The following is a 17,364-nucleotide window of genomic DNA, read 5'->3' on the forward strand; positions in this document are numbered from 1 at the left end:
CATGAGAGAATATTTGTTGATTATTCTTTTCCCATAAGAGGTATTAATCAATTACCTCTAATTAATACTAGAGGTATTAATCAACCACTCATCCCCAGAATATGCTCTCAGAGAGCATATTTCTCCATATTTATTACAGGGCTGATATGACAGGGAGAAATAAAAGGAGGGAGTTCCTAGTCTGACTTATGGGATCACTTCAAAACACCTTTGCAAAGTAGCCCAAATTCCTTACTCTTTAGAGCTGGAATTCTCTGAACATCCAATCTTTTGAATAGCAAAAGTAAACAACATTCTGTGATATATATGGTAGCAGTATACCAGTCAAGTTGAGAGTGAATCTTTCATTAATCATATTCAAGGTCTGTAGTGAGCAGGAGAAGGAGCAGATTTAGTCCTCTTAAGAAATGGCAAGTAAGCCTAGATTTAAAGCAGATATCTTTAAAAACATATTGTAAAAATGAAATAGGAGTTAAACCCTAGAATAATTATTTATTAATATAAAGAAGCCTTGATCTCTTTTCAGCATAAACTTGAAGCTAATTTCCAATTCAATATTTGGTTTTACCTATTTTTAACTGAAATGTCAAGATAATTTCAGTTCTGCTATTTATTTAAAAAACATTTTAGCAGGGTAGTCTCAACATCATATAAATACTGTAACTAGTTTGCATTAAGTTCCTGGGGAGACAGCATGATTTCCCATCTGCTTTGTGCTAATTACTAATCAACATAGTTCTAGAATATCTGGAGTCTTTATAGCCTACAGCAGTGGCTAATCCAACATTCTGTATATTCCCTAGGTTTCTTCTCTGTGTTCTGGTAACTATAAGTAAATGAAACTGTGGCTTCATCTAATTGTCTTTGTCTGCACCTAAAAAGAATGCAGTATCTGTAAAAGAGCACCCTTCAAGGGTCCAGAAATCTCTGAGCAGCGAGGACAGGTAATGGTAAAGAAAATAAACCAAATAATAAAGCAAAATAAACCCAATAGCAAAGCAGGCCTTCTGTACCTGTACCCTCTAGAGTCTCCAAGGGCAATTAACACCACCCCAAGCAGAGATGACATTACTGGGCTTTTGTTAAGCAGGACTACTGGCTGTAAGTGATATTGCTGATGCTCAGTTGCTGCAAAATTGCGAAAACAACTTCAAATGGACTGGCAGTCTAAAAGCTCTTGGGGGATACTCAGACTCAAGTGCCATGTTCTCAGCAATTCCATCTCCAAAACAGTACAAAAGCAAAAGAAAGCTTCATAAGAAAATTTTATTATAGATGTCTCCCATGGCATTTCTTGTGGGAATATATTGAAAACATAGTCACGCTGCAGTAAATTCCCTTAATTACTTAATGTTTGACTGACTTCAACCTGTGAAAAAGACCTTCTAATGAAAGCTTGAAATTACCAATTTTTAGGGTAATTTTATATGTTCATGAGATTTTGTGCACTAACAGCAGCTGGTAATGAGCACTCTGTGGAATACAAATCAAGCAGGGGACTAATTTTAAGAAGGGGTCATTGAGACTCTAGTGAAAAAAACAGTTTAGCAGCTGAAATATAGCAGACTGTCTTCTCTCTTATATTCATAAAATACTAAAATATTTAGAAACATGAAGCCAGATTCTGCTAATAATTACTCTGCTGTAAAACCAGGAAAATTCAGTTGATATCCCTCCATCTATATCAGAACAACAGAACACATTATTTTCCAATGCTGTCCAAGTATTATGAACTCACTGGCACGAGAAGGAAGGCAGAGATCTGTTGAATGTAGGCTCCTGCTTATTGAAATCAGATTTGTTCATCAGCTGACCTATTTCAAAATGGACATCTTTGGCTTTACTGCCATTGCTTTATCTTCTAGGCATCTGGCTATACTCAGTGAGTCAAAAGTTGTTTTCTCTTTTAAAGGCTCCCATTTAATGCTAAAAATTATTCTCTCTGGAGGATAATCTTGTGACACTTTGCACCTAGGGTATGAATTAAAATAGAAAGGGCTCTATTTTATTGACTCTTCAGGACCTGATAACGGTGCAAGTTCTGTACCTCAGCTCAACACCTTAGCAGTGCCTCCGTAGCTCAGTGGAAAGTAAGTTACAAATAATAGATAGGTAGGGCTTTTTTTTCAGAATGTGAATTTCTCCAATTTCTCCTTCCTTTTGTAATGAAATTTAATCATTGGTTTGGAATAGATTTTCCAGAAAAGAAGACTTATCTAACTGTGTATGTATGGATATGTTCACTTTCTGCCACACAGAAAAGTGTTTTAAAAGCTTTATTTATCCCTTTCTGTTCTTCTTCTGAATATAATCATTAAACCCCATCTTCCTCACCTCCCCCTGTACCAGTTCTAGTGTTTTTTCTTTCCTTTTCCAGTAAGAAAAATTGCACTTTCTGATTCTGAAAGAGCTAGAAACTGTTTTACTGAAGATGAATATTTTCATAACTTCCTGCTTTACCAAAATGTATAAACATTATTTACACTCTATGGAACTGTTTTGGCGTGCTATGTGTTTTGGGTGCTTGACAAGTTTACAGGCAGTGTCCTCTGACCTTTGCTGTCTGGAAATTCCAAAATCTTCAAAGTAATTATCAGAAGGTTTTGTGTCCTGCTTTTTGCACATACACAGGCAAAGGAAGGGAAGAAGTGGAGCTGTCATGAGTCTGGGTCAGAGAGCTATGACAGTGACTCACAAACATACTGGCATTAAAATCCTACTTCTGCTTCATGGGATGGTGACCAGACATCAGACAGGTTTCTTTTGTGTGATATGGTTTGCATATGGAAATTTTGCATTACTCAGGTAGGGCCAGTCTGCATAATCTAGAGGTATTTTCTCTTAATATATCAGTCTGCTGCAAACAGTATTGGTGAAAGTGTCAACAATACATTACCTATGGAGCAGCATTTTTTAATACTGCTGTAATTTCATTAACTGGAATTTGTCATCATTAATCAAGCCAGCTATATAGCCTAGTGTTTCAGAAGGCACAAATCTTTACTCCCTTTTCAGCTAACCAATAATTTGCCAGAAGTTCCACCAGGCCCTTGAATTTGTGTATCTAGATGTCCTGCTACAACACTTTCAATTTCATGTTTGTTGACCTGTCAGACCCCAAAATCTGAAACAATACCAAAGATTTACAGTGGCTTCTGAAACCTGAACTGTGAAAGTTCTTGGATTCTTTAGCACATGCTTGTTTTTCTCCTTCTTCCTCACTTCTACTCATTATGGTTCTCTTCAAATATCCCACCTATCTTTAGGACCCCCTACTTAGAAATGTACTGTCAGATATGTGTGTGGTATTTGACTAACACCAAGGAAAATGTTGTCTGTCTAGTAACTATGCAGGAAGATCCCTAATCCTAAGAAAAGTGGGTTGCTGGAAGTATTTTGGGAAAGCTTAAACATTTTGTCTTTCAGTAGTAAAAAGGTTTATATGTTTTTTTGTGATTGTTTTTAATGATGGAAAATTTGTTTCATTCCAATTTCATTCATAATTTGGGAGATTCTAAATCTGCTATGGGTCGATATAATAGATTAAGCTAGATATAAATATAAATGTAAACTAGTGAGAGTCCATTGTTATAGAATTTCTGGCAATTTTGCTGAAAGTTTCCAGTTGATTCAATACTGATAGTGGAGGAAATGAACTGTACTGCAGAGAGTTTGAGTTACTGTTCTGTATCAGCACTGCTTGGGAGTGTTTGGTAAGGTAATCTGTCCTTTGCCATGTTTCATCTCTGACCCATGAAAGTTTGGATGATTTTGGAAATAGGGAACAGCAGAGGGTATTGAAACCTCCCCATCATGATGAAGTCCTTATTGACTTTTCCGTAAGGATCCATGTCCCTATTTTTACAAGGACTTAGAAAACAGCTAGGTTTTGAATAACCGAATTTGAGACACATTAAAAAACCCAAGAATTTCAAAGGTCAAGGGAATATGAAGTCCTTCATTTATTCTTTTGTGCCATTTTCAATGAGATGTTAGGGATGGAGTGACAGCCCTCCATCTCCATTTTCTTTGTTTTGTCTGTTTTTGTGTCAATGGTAACCAGATAACGATGGAAGGACAATTATTAGTTTGTATTTCAGGAAATTATGCTATGGGGAAAAAAAATTGGAAACAAATAATTCTAGCAATGCACCTCTCAGAATGGATTCAGGGCAGAGATCAAAACAATTCTCTTATCAAACTTAGAATTCTCTTATCGTTTACAAGGGATTCAGCTTTCACCATAGTACCATTATTACTATTTTTTTCAAAGGATAGCTATGGATATGTGTGACTGCACATAACATTTTGCAGATTTGGCCTTTGGAAACAGCCTCTTTAGGAGTAACTGGAAACAAGACTCTTCTGTGGAAGCTCCCTGAGGTGGCACCTAGGCAATGTGATAACAGCAGAAACACTAATAGGAGCAGATGATCACTGCATTGGGGGGCTCTCTGATGACTAGGCACTTTTTTGCTAGGGGTTTCATGATTAAGTAAGATTTTGGGGACATGAAGTCTTGTTTCCAGCCTTATGATGCCTGCCAACACATTAGTTGTTTCCTGAGCATTTAGTGACCTAACACTCCAGGGGAATGTTAGAAACTCTTTGCTAATTAAGCCCAAGCCAACTTCATCAGCAAAATACTAACAGTTTAACACAGTTAAGTAAGAGCTTCAATTTTTCTCTACATTCTTACTTGACTTTCCTTCTGGGAACATGGCACAGTGCTTGTCTGAGCATCTATTAATAAAGTAAGCATTTAGATAAGTAAGTTGAGGGAGGGGACAAGAATGGGAAAGAACAGGGCAGGGGGTGTTTCCCCATTCTCTTATTACACCATAGTTTCAGGTAGAAGAATCATTTCCTGAAATGTTTTCTTGTCTTCTCTATCTAAATCAAGAGCCATGGGCTCTAGATACTTTGTGTAATAAAGCTGTGTTAATATGGCTTGGCTTCTTAGCCTGAAAAACACCTACAAGCAATGAACACTAAAGGTAGTTACATTAATCAAGATTCAGGTAGAAGTTTTTTAGAATTCTGGCTTTTGTGCTTACTTTGAGAATAGATGAGTAGACACATTTTGAAAAGTCTGATCAGGAAACATAACTCTTCAAATTAAGCAATATATGAGTTTACTAGTTAACACTGGTTAATAATATTTTAAGTTAATAATATTTTAAGAATGAATCAAAATGTATTTTACATCCCACTTGATTGTTACAGTCTGTGTCAACATGGACAAGTGCAAGCCCCAGGGTAACAAGAATCTGGGAGGACTTTGCTTAGTGACAACTTAACATCATATCCATGGAGCTAAAATTTTCTTGTTATAAGTTTCCTGGCCCAGCTAGAACAGTCACTAGAACAGTCCCAAGAAGGCTAAGATTTTCGAGCCAGGATTAACAAAAAGTTAAACAAGTTGCTAGCAAAAATGATAATGCTTGACCTTCAGAATAGTCTTTTCAAAGCCCCAAGTTTTCAGGCTTTCTGTGAGTCCCCTTACACTGTGCATTTTCATAAATGCTGCAACGCATATATTGGATTTTATATTGATGTAAACAACTCTAGAAATGCCCTATTCAGCATAGGGTAATAGAACCGCACATGGGAAAATAGAACTAGCAGAGCTAAAGAAAGTTCTTGCCTGAATGTACTTCCCTTGAAATTAGCTAACTCACACAGAATTGCTAGAAGTAAATGAGAAATGAGCAAGAAAAAATTGTATTCTGCACTGCTAAAAATGACAACTGAGTATAGATGGCACAGCTCATTGTCACAAAGTTTTCAGCAGGAGGCTAACTTGCCAACCCAGCTGAGAGCTTTGTTTGGAACTGCCAGGCTGGAATGCTGCTAATTTTAAGCAGTCTCAGAGACTTCCTTGGCTCACTGTCAAGGATCTATGGCAACTGGCTAAGTCTGCACCTGCACCTGTGCAAGAAGTACCATCCATTATTCTGAAAAACATGAAGTGAATTTCTTTAGGGTGGGAGCAAGTGCAAGCTGCTACACAGTGTGTATGTTCATTTTTGCAGGGGACTTCTTCTGAGTCTGCAACCGATTCTAGAAGCCAGAGAACAAGCTGGTCTCTCAAATAGTCTCGTAGCCTCTAAAAACACACTATGACAGAGCCCTTATAAGCCTTCCTAGTTAAGATCACAGGATAGAAATTGTGGAATTATGTATATGTGGAGTGAGGTCTTGTGTGAAAGTGGAGAACCAGGGGTACTAACTGCAGATGCATAAAAGAGAGCTGTGTTGATTTTGTTTAACCCCTGATAAAACTTGTGCAGGAAGAGTTACCATGGAAACAAGGTCCAAATCAGGCTAGCATGAACTAAAGGCTGAGATAACACAATCCCATTTTTAGCACTCCAAAACAGAGAAAACATCATGCTCACACTAAAGATGGAAAAAATGCAATTTCAAGCTGCATAATATGCTAGTAGGTCAACAGCTGAAAGTAAAGAATGCCAGCAAGAAGAGCATTTACTAAGTGTGCCTCTAATAATTGCAAAATAAAATATCAAAATATAACAGTAAGAATTCTGGGAGTCTCTATCCTGTTTAAACTATAGTTCTGAAATCAAAATATGATTTTCATACAACAAGTTTTTTTTTACCTTTTGACACACTGTGGCCAGAAATGCATTTTTCAGCTGTTTGTTCAGAAACTGTGTCTTTTCTCCTCCAGTTCTGAAAAACTCTGCAGGATCATCTCCAAATATTTATCATTATAAACTGACTATGGTGGATCAAAATAAGATGCCACTCCCTCCTACATATAAAGGGTTAAAATCAATAGAACATTACTTTAAAAACCAGCAGTACCTCTAGTAGAACCTACTTTACAACCTCAAAGAGGATGTGGGAAGGGACACAGAAAAGTAACACTGAAGATCTATGACTATGAGGTGTCTGCTGTGGCCATGGGAACACGTAGAGAATCTGAAAAGAGACCAGAGAGGGGCAGTAAGCCACTGGAACAAAAGTGCACTCAGTACTTGGCAAAGGACTCCTACTAGTTTTATCTTCTCCTCTGATGGACTTCCAATGTACCTCACTTCTGCCTAACCCAGTTATTACCAGGTGCTGTAAAATCATTGCCCGGGCTAAGGAGCTTGCCAGTCTTGCCTCTTCTTCCCCAACAATGGAAATATTTTTTTCAAAGAGGAAACTGTGGGAAATGATATTCTTTCAAAAGTAATGCAAATAAATGTTTCAAAGAGGATGCTCAGTGTAATTGACTGGGCAAGAACCATAAAAGCCTAGCGGTCTTGGAACCTCACTGACACCCGAGTAGCCTATTTGCAATTCTACAGCAGGCACAACATAAAAGACCACTTCCATCTTGTCTAGGTAGCAGCATATGTTTTCTCATAAGAAATGTGAAGGTTAGTCAGGCAAAGTATCTCTGTCAACAGATTCTTTGTGAAGAGCAGATTGAATATTTCATGGGGACATTTTCCTGACAGATTTGTTGTCGGTCTTGGCTTCCTGCCCTAAAGATGCTTCTTTGATCGAACAGGGATGTCATTGTTCTGAATAGCCACACTCTGGATTAGACTCTCTTCATTGAGCATTACACCTGCTATGGATATTTAAACTGTTCCCATTTATTATCAGCTACTCTGCTACTCCATAAATTGGTTATGCTGCATTTAGGACTGAGGTTTAACTGTGGCGTGTGAAAGACAGGCATAACAGAAACAGTAATTTGTCAGACAAACCATTCAACCATAAAAGTGCAATGGTATTCAAGGAATTGTGGTTTTCCTACATAAAAATGAAAATCCATGAGTATCAGTTTAGCTGTCTTCATGACTGTTGCTGTCTGACCAGATCTACTGTCTACAGTTTCCAGTATTGAGCAGTACTTAATAGTGGTAAAAAAGTTTAATGTTTCACTGAATTTTCCTTCATTAGGTTTACTCCCGAAAGCTGCTAATGTAAATGTAAGCACATGAAGTATTACATAAACTTTTGCCAGGACAACTTTTTACACATTACCATATGGATCCAAATCAGACTATGGTGAATCTATGGTGTCCTGAAATATTTAAAATTTTTAATTTTTAAAATATTTCAATTCCAGGGAGAAACACCACCTAGAATCAAGTACAACAAAGCACTTTACTGAGGAGATAAAATAATCCACAGACTAGGTTGTCCACACAGTTTAAAACATGGTGTCTCAGAAAATAGATATTAAGAGATAATTTACATATATATATATGCATGCCTCAATGGCAGTAAGGTGGCTTAATGTTGGAACAGCTCTTCATAGACAGATGTGAAGTCATAGAAGTGTAAAACATACATATTCTAGTTATACATAAGCATATAGGAGTTAATGCACAGAGAAGTTTTGCTGCCCAGCTGGATTCTTAAGGGCTGCTCCAGTAACAGCCAACATGGACCCTAATGTACCCAGCATTACCAAGTGAGATACCAATGAATAATGAGGCAGTGCTGTCTCATGTAAGAAATGAAGTTAATTACCTTTCTCTATTTCACTTTGGAAGGACAATTTCCGTCTCCGTATTTTGCAGTTATCTCCATCCGTATCATTGGTAGTTTGTGATCTTATTACGAGGTCAGACTTGATGAATGAAATATGAAACAAAATGACAGATTAGTCCCATCTAAAGAGGGCAGATTTGCAATAGGTGATTGACTGTTAATCATGTTCAAGCTTTAAAAAAGGCAATATTAAAGTCAGCCTGCATCAGCCTCTCCATCACCAGCTAATGAATGGAATTGCCCAAGGCTAACATGAGAAAAGTTTATGCAAATTGAGCAAAACCAACACTGTCATCACCTAATGGTGAAATAAAATTTTACTGATAATAAGTTTACATGGAAATACATGTGTTCATGTGTTATCAACTTCTCTGAACTTGCACAGACCTGGTTTATGTAACCTTAGACAAATTAATGAAAAAAATTAAATAACCTCTAACAGAGAATGCATACTATTTCAAAAAGTAAAGTGGTAATTGATTGCAATTATATTTATATTTAACTGATGGTAATGATTATAAAGGTTACAGTTGGCAATGATTATAAAGGCTATATTTTACAATAAATATAAGCCTGACAAGCATCAGGCACTTTACCTCATTATTTTATCTTTCTAGACCCTCCCTTCCTCTTTATCAGATTTAGATCATTCAGATACTTATTTCTGTACCAGAACACAAGGTTGTTTTTTTAATCCATCTTAAGATGATTGCAGTGCTTTTTTTTTCAGTAGGTAAAAGATGCATTAAGTCTTGCTTTTTTTACTTTAAGAAATTTACAAATTAGCAAATATAACACCAGTTTCGCTCTTTGTGTACATACCCATGGCATTGGCTTCAACCTACTTGCATTCCCTGTGCTAGTGAGGTTTCCCAAACCACTCAAGTAAGCAGATTTGCATGTGGCAGAAGGGCAGAGGGGAGCTGGGAAGCATTTACATCTTTCTCTATCCCTTCACTTTAAACCTAGTGAGTGATGTGCTTCTGTGGTGGCCCACTGGTGGAATAACTGCAGGAAGAAAAAGGTACTTTCATACAAACAAGAGGGCCGGGGCAGAACTTGAGGCAGAAGCACCTATTATTCTGATAACAAATTTAGATCTGACTGGTGTTTTGAAAATCAGAATATGCTCAATGCTTCTTTTGGGGGCATGCATTTCTGGATTGCAATAGACAATGGAAAGTAAGTGAAATTGTTAGAGAAAAACTGTGATTTTGCAAGCTCAGAAGCATGGTTAAGCCTCTCCTGACTTTCTTGTCTCTGATCTAAGGGAAAAAATAATTATAAAACATTGATGACAATGTAATTGCAAGAATAATTTCTCAGACTTAAATCATTAATGTGAAATTATCCTCAAGAAATTTTTCAAAAACATTCCGTTTTAACTTAAATTTACCACTAGACCATACATTCATTTTGTTGTGTTCTACATGTAATTAATAATTATGACCTTTTCAATGCACAAAAGGCATGACCGAAAAAATAATATAATTGGTCTTTCATTTTCGGAATGATATTTTATTAAAAAATGGTTATAATAGAAAGAAGTGACATCCCTTGTTAGAAGTTGTATTGGTTATAATTTTTAAAAAATAAGGATCCACACTTGATCAACAAAGATGTCCCTATGATTTGCAGCCCACAACTTAAGTGTTCTTTTCCTTATTTTTACTTAGAAGGCCTTTGAGGCCAAATTATGTTAGTTCCTTCACACTGAACCTCTGTTTTTCTTTAAGGGAGCCAAAAAATGGCATTATCTCAGAAATAATGAAACATAAATCAGTCATTCTGTGGGCAGTCTAGTCCCTGCCTGGTGGCCAGAGCTGGAGTTCCTGCAATCTTCTGGGGAAGCCAATAGCCTCAGCAGCACAAACTGGGCAAGAGAATTTCCACTCCCCCTTTGGCCAAATGTCCACCTCCTTTCCCAAGTCAGAGTAACCCTCTCAGTCTGAAATTGGGAAACATTGGTAATATTTTGACTTTTCCTGAAGATGTAATTTGTGCAAAAGGGGACACTTAGGACAGTCACTGTGGGAAAAGGGACCAAGAAATGCCTGCAAATCCGAAGACTGAGTGAAAGTTGAAAAGTCTCTTGTAAGTTTTTAGTCCCCTAGGAGGTAGAGTGCATGCTAAGATAAGGGAATTAACAGTTCATATTTGAAAGGCAATTAAATATTTTCTATTGCTAGACACAGAAGGAATGTGGATAATCTGATTTATCCTTATTTTATGGATGTACAATTACATTTAGTGTCAAAAGTACCCCTTGTGGTGACCTAGGCTATAGTCATCTAATAAAACCATATTTTCCATGGCTTTAACAAAATCCCCCTGGGTGAAGCCTTAATACTATTTAAATATAGAACCAAATCCTGTTAGATTAACATCATCTGAATAATTTCATTGACTTCTGCTGAGTTTAACTGACTTCAGTAGAAGCAATGAGGAGAGTATATTTTTTTAATATAGGATTTTAACTTTTCATTTTGTTAGTTTTTCAAATGCTATTTTCAAGTATTGTTACTGTGGGACAGATTTGACCCAATATTAAGAAAGAAAAATCCCTTATTATATGTACCTTTGCAGTTTCATCTCTCAGATTAAAAGTTAGCTCCAGATTGGTAAGGAAGAGATCAGAAAATTCAGGGTACATATCCAAAACTTCAAGTAGATCTTCTCTCTGGATCTTATGTAAGTCACAGTAAGTTAAAGCTCTCACATCTGCATTTGACTTTCCTGGTTTTGCATAAAGATGTACCATCTCTCCAAAAATATCATTTTTCCCTGCAGAAAAAAAAATTAAACAGAGATTGTTATTTTAAACATGAATAAGCCTTTACATTGAATGATGTATTTCTTTATGACAAAGGCATAGAATACTTGGTTTTACATGAAGTGATACAGTCAGATTCCCATCGCACATATATTTAAAAAAAGCAGTATTATTAAGTATTAAAAGTGAAATTATTCAGATCAATGATAATACATGAGCATATAACTGGACTAAGTGAACGTTTCATCACAACTTTTCTTCAGTTTCACCAAAACAACATGATTTGAGCAAGTTCCTTTTTCCTTTCTTCTAAAAGCATTATTGGGTAATTTCAATCATATTATGACGGCAAAGATGTAATTTCTATTGTCCAGGCTAGTACAGGACTTGTCTGGTCTGCAATACCATTTTGTTAAGAATTACATGAAGGAACTGACTGTACTTGAAATATATTTTCGTAGAAAATTACTTAGTTTTTATATTTTTTGGAGGGAATGCAAAGCTTCTAAGATGCAGGAGTTCTTTTGAACAAGCTCTTTAAACACGTCTGCCTCTGTTTTGATACCATTACGATTCTTCCCATCAGTGTTGACACATTTGCAATAGGGGTTTGTTAAGATTTTCATCTCTATTTAATTGCTCATTTTTGCCAAACTGCACCTAAACTTCATCCATGCAAAGCAGTTTCAGCCATAAAAAAAGTGAAAGTATGCTATACACTAAGGGTTTCAGAGTTAACTGCAAAATGGGGTTGGGGAGGCACTAAGAAAACAGTTGTGGAAAAAAATGGTGATCATGGCAAGGGAGAAACAGAGACTGGTAAAAAAGAATACAGTGGTGATTTTTTGGTCTCTGTTAAACATTTGTGCCTTTCACATTGGGTTACTAAGAGCAGTTCTGGTTTTTCTATTTTCTAAAAAGGAGGTTGAAAAGTGCAGCTTAAAAATGAAAAAGGTAATTTAAGGGCTGATTTATAGTGAGGATCTTGAACATGGGAAGACTATGAGAAAACCTGATTATATTGCATCTAGTCTTTAGAGAGGAAAAATGACTTGGTATTCAATGCCTCTAGAATATAAGAAGGAAAGCATAGGAAGAACCAATGAAAATAAATTTAAACAAAATAATTTTATACTGGAAATAAAGCAAACATTTTTAACAATAAAGGTGATTAAATATGGAAATTGCCATCAAAAGTGATCTTATTTTCATCTCATCATATCTTCAGAGCAAAACCTATAGTTTTTACTTCCTAAAACAGAGCTCATTAGATATAATGGATAGTCACAAAATATGAAATGCAACAGGAATCAGTGACAAAACAAGGGTTTGCCAATATACTCCTTCTGCCCTAAATGTTTATGAATTCAGAGGTCCCTATTTAAGGCACATAAAACCTTCTCTGCAATAAGAATATGAATAAGAATATTGTGGGCAGATATTGATGGGAAGAGATATAGTGGCATGGCCCTGCAAATAGCTGATTTTCTGCTACAGTGTGAGAGCACAGGGATCTCATGTGCATGATATGAAAATCTTGTCCAGTCTGCATCTTTGGCCCAGGAAAAAATTGATGAATCCATATAATTGTCAGTTTGCCTTGATTGTAAGTGCAATAGAAATAGTACAGAAATGTACATGTTTTTGGTGTGAGAGATGAATTCTTTGATGAACCAGACTGCTCATAATCAGGGCAAGACTCTTACAGTTAAGTAAAAACCTCACAATGTTATACTTGCATGGTCCCTACTTTGTTTGTGCCTAAAGCTGGCCCAGCTGATGAGCTGCAACAGCAGGAGATGATAAATTATCTTGATAACACTATCTAAACCTAGGGAAGGATTGCTTTAGGCACACCTTTGTTCTGCTCACACATCCACCCTGCAAAGCATAAACAGAATAATCAGTCAAAGTATAGCAACATACTGCCCCCAGCCCACATCTTGCTTCAGCTGCTTTTCTGAGTATAAGTTCCTACAGTGGCCAATTAACAGAAAGACAACATATGAATGATATTACAGCTGGTATATGCTTCTGTACATCAAAATACTTACTCATCTACTCAATTATTCTCTGCATTCTTATTATCTAATATAAAATTGGGAAAATCGGTAGTCATGCAAGGTTTTAGTTATTTTACTTTCCATACTGCTATAGCTAACCAGCTCTAGGTGAGCTCCCAGCTGGACTGAGCCAACTTTTTGGGAAAGGAAATGAGTAACTCATCATGCTATACAAACAAGGATGTGTTAGTAAGACAGATAGGGGAAACACTGGTGTCATTACTTCTAGATAAAATTAATCTGTTATTCTCTTCTTTTCCTTTATGCCTAGTGGGCAGAAACAGATATTTCTGAAACTCTCTAGAAGACATTTTGAATGCCCAGAGTAGATTGCTCCAGTTAGCAAAGAGAGGAGTCTATGTGTCTCAATACCTTCATCATTGTTTAAGAACAGAGTGGCCTTGACTTTTGATCTTGCAGCATAATCAGAACTCGAATAATTAGATATCTGCTTGCCTTAGCTTGCAGCTTGTCTTTCACCTAGGGATTAATGTGACTAAAGATAAATCTTTAGAAATCCAGAGGTCTGGGCTCTGGTGCATGTGAATTATTGCAGTAATGTAGATTTTTCTTCTTAAATTATTTCTTTGCTTGATTAAAATAAGTAGTTAGTAAATATTTACAAATTTTCTGTCCCACGAGCAACAATAAAATTTTTTTTGAAAATCTAACTGTTTTAATATGCCTTGTAATAATGTACTTACCAAGAATGGCTACAACAATGTCACTCTTAAGGATTTCAATGGAGCCTCTTGACACAAAATAAAGAGCAGTGAGAACATCTCCACAGTGCACTAAAGTGTCTCCAGGAGGTGCATGTGTTGTCTTAAATTTCATAGCCAAAGCTCGAAGACAGCCTTTACTGGCCCCCCGGAAAGCTTTGCAATTCTGAAGCAAATTTTGGTTGAGGTGCAGACAAATGTCAGCTTGTAAGCATTCTGGAAATCCCTTCAGGACCTGGAAAGACAAGCATAAAGATTTCATGCGAATGCTATGGAAGTTCTTGATAGAATTTTTGTTTTCTTCCTGGACAAAAAGGAAGAAGTGACCTACAAATAGACATAAAAGGTGTAGGAGTATTAAAATTCAACAAATTCATAGTGTTATCTATATTGCAAAGCTTTTACAATGTCACTACTCCTATAAATACTAACCTATATAGTGGTTACAAAATATGCTATTAAGATTTCTTTGATTGCAAGAAATGGTCTCAGGGTACACGAATTACTATACTGCAGGAAAATAACAAATAAGACAGTGAAAGGGAAGGCCTTGACCAAATTTCCTTTTCCATTATATATTTCCATATATCTATTTCCTTTTTATCAATTGTCAAAGTACTAAAGTTATTATATGAGAGGTTTTTGCTGAAACAACCATGATATTTCTAAAATGAGAGCTATCTGAAGAAGATCAGATATTATTCAGAGTGAGGGCATTTTATTAGGATTTTCATGTTAAATATAACCCTCTTGCAAGTGTAGGACTTTGATTTTTATCAGAAAGAAAGCAACATGACCTATTGAAACAACAATGTTTGCAGATTTACATAGACTGATGATTTGCTCAGCAAACAACAGGGCTACTTGCTGTGGTCCTTGCTCATCTTTTACTCAGAACAATGGGAGTTTGCCTGAAGTAGAATCATGGGATTCCTCTTGGGTACCATGGCAACATGTTAATTTTGTTTAGAAGGAAAGGAGTTATTTACAACATGGTCATTATCTGTGATCTTTTCTAAGTTCTCTAGGATAATACAACTCTGATTGTTTTAGAATCTATAAACATTTCTGCTATGACTTCATGGGAGTACTGTGAGTGACTCTGCACATGCTGACACAGTATGACACACCACCTTTCTTTGTTATATCCTGTTACCTGCTGTCAGTGATGTGATTGGGTCATAGGCTTTCCCTAGGGACAGCTACAACTGCTGCATGTTACTAAAGGCAAAATATGTACTGATGCCACAAGTCTTATGAATATGTGAACAGGATGTGTCTCTTTGTTATTAGATCAGTCTATTATTTCATCCTTGTTTATCCTCTGCACTGTTTTTAAATAAATTTGTAAACATTTCTGCAGAGAAAAGATATATCCAAAATCCATTCACTTGTTGCTATATTAATTTCTACTTCAGCACAAAAAATCCTGTGTACTCACTCTCATTGCAGAAATTATTCATAACTCATATCCCTTGCTGGTGAAAATGAACACATTTCTGATATGAGGCTTCTGTCTGCACAAGCCGAGTTATGTTGTAAAAGTGAGATATTAGAATCTTTAACAGTATTGAAATGTTTTTATGACTGCTAATGGAAATCAATTCTGTGAAATAACAAACAATATTTTAACACACATACATAGAACAATTTTTTGAGTCTTATGGCATTACCATATGAAATCTATACATCATCAGAAAAAGCCAGCATTCAACAACAGTAAGCAAAATGAAATAGCATAAATGAAAAGCTTCTGTGGCATCACTCTGTTTTCAGCATCTATTACATCACTAGAAATAGCTTAGTACCCAATTATGCTTTTTAGTATAATGTAATTATATTGAAATAAAAAAGCTGTAGTTTGTAGGAACTTATTTGCTCAATGATAGTGAAAAACTGAGAAACAAATATGTACAGCAGTGAAACAGGAGAAAAAGAATTGTGTTTATTTTGAAATTGTTCTCTAGTCATGTGAGTGCAAAAGACCTATTTTGAATTAATTTGTTTGTTATGTATGTATCTGAATACAATTTAGAAGAGCTCCATTTTTTATAGGGTATGAAATAGGAAATGTATTTTGAACTCAGAACTACTTACAAGAAAAGTGTATTTGAATTGTTAGGAAGTCATGAGCAGTTAGATTACATTTAGAATAAATAGTTTTAATTTTTCACATCAGCTGTTTATCTGATTTTCAAGGGATTGTATTTTACCATTAAGCAAAACCCATGCAGACAATGTGTGTTAGTTTATATTTCTGAAGATACTTTGGATATTCCCTTATAGAAATAATTATTTTTACAACTAATTTATATTTGTCATGAAACTATTCTAAAATCATTGCATATCAATTGACAGTTATTTAAGTGTCAATGACATCTGAAAGATACCAGCCTCTTTTCAAGCATCTGTGACTAAAAAGGTCCTGCTCCATGGAGCTTACACTCTAAAGTAGTTTTATACATCAGAGACAAAAACCATCTACTCTTTAATATCACAGTTTTAAAATGCCTAAAAGGAAGACTAAATAACATTGGTTTCCAATGGAGATTATTCCATTAATACAAGCTTAGAAATTCAAGAAAGAAGCTGATTAAAAGATAAATTTGTTAAAACAATGGTAAAGCCTACATTACCAAAAAGAGCTTACCATATTGCACGCATTGTGTGTGATGAGGTGTTTAATCTAAGTCCAGTAGGTGACATAATAGAGAATTTGATGTTTCCAGATGAAGTTTTATGCTGTGCAGTACAGACATTTTGCCAGCCCAAACTCTCAAATATTTGTTACATTCACTCTCATATTCTGATTTCATTACTGAAATTCTATTGAAAATTATGTTATGCTGTGAGAATCAACATCAACATCAAATTTGTACATGCTCTGCCTATTCTAAATATTAGAAAACCATCCATGCAGTCTTCAAAATAAAAAATTGAAAATTATAAAATTAGAAGTGCTGTTTAATAATATTATTATTAATGAAAACCCAAAACTAATAAATCATTTAAATACAGATTTGACTTTCAATTGTTCCATTCTTTCCTAACATATTTCTGTTGTTATACACAATATCTCCTCAGTTGTGATTCCACGGGGCCCTGGTGAGAAAAATCTTGGATTCTTATGGTTAGGATAATGTTTGGAATCAGAAGTCATGCATAATTCAAGAAATACACACGGATATTTTTAAAAAGACACATAATAAGACATAAAATCAGCTTTAGCCCTCCCGCCACGACAAAGCAAAAGTAAAGGAAAATCAGTTAAGATGCTGTGACC

The 17,364-nt window shown here is 35.7% G+C and overlaps 1 protein-coding gene across 3 annotated transcripts in view; it reads right to left on the reverse strand.

The window, feature by feature from the left end:
* KCNH7 (potassium voltage-gated channel subfamily H member 7) overlaps window positions 1-17,364 on the reverse strand; it is a 207,170-nt gene that overhangs the window by 12,759 nt on the left and 177,047 nt on the right. For all 3 annotated transcript variants that reach the window (XM_063162002.1, XM_063162000.1, XM_063162001.1), the window contains 3 exons: window positions 14,064-14,316; window positions 11,102-11,307; window positions 8,503-8,602 (listed from right to left, as the gene is read on the reverse strand). In XM_063162002.1, coding sequence (XP_063018072.1) covers window positions 8,503-8,602; window positions 11,102-11,307; window positions 14,064-14,316 — 559 coding nt within the window. The remainder of the gene's footprint in view (window positions 1-8,502; window positions 8,603-11,101; window positions 11,308-14,063; window positions 14,317-17,364) is intronic.

This window comes from Melospiza melodia, chromosome 8 (assembly GCF_035770615.1).
Source record: "Melospiza melodia melodia isolate bMelMel2 chromosome 8, bMelMel2.pri, whole genome shotgun sequence".
NCBI classification, from domain to species: Eukaryota; Metazoa; Chordata; class Aves; order Passeriformes; family Passerellidae; genus Melospiza; species Melospiza melodia.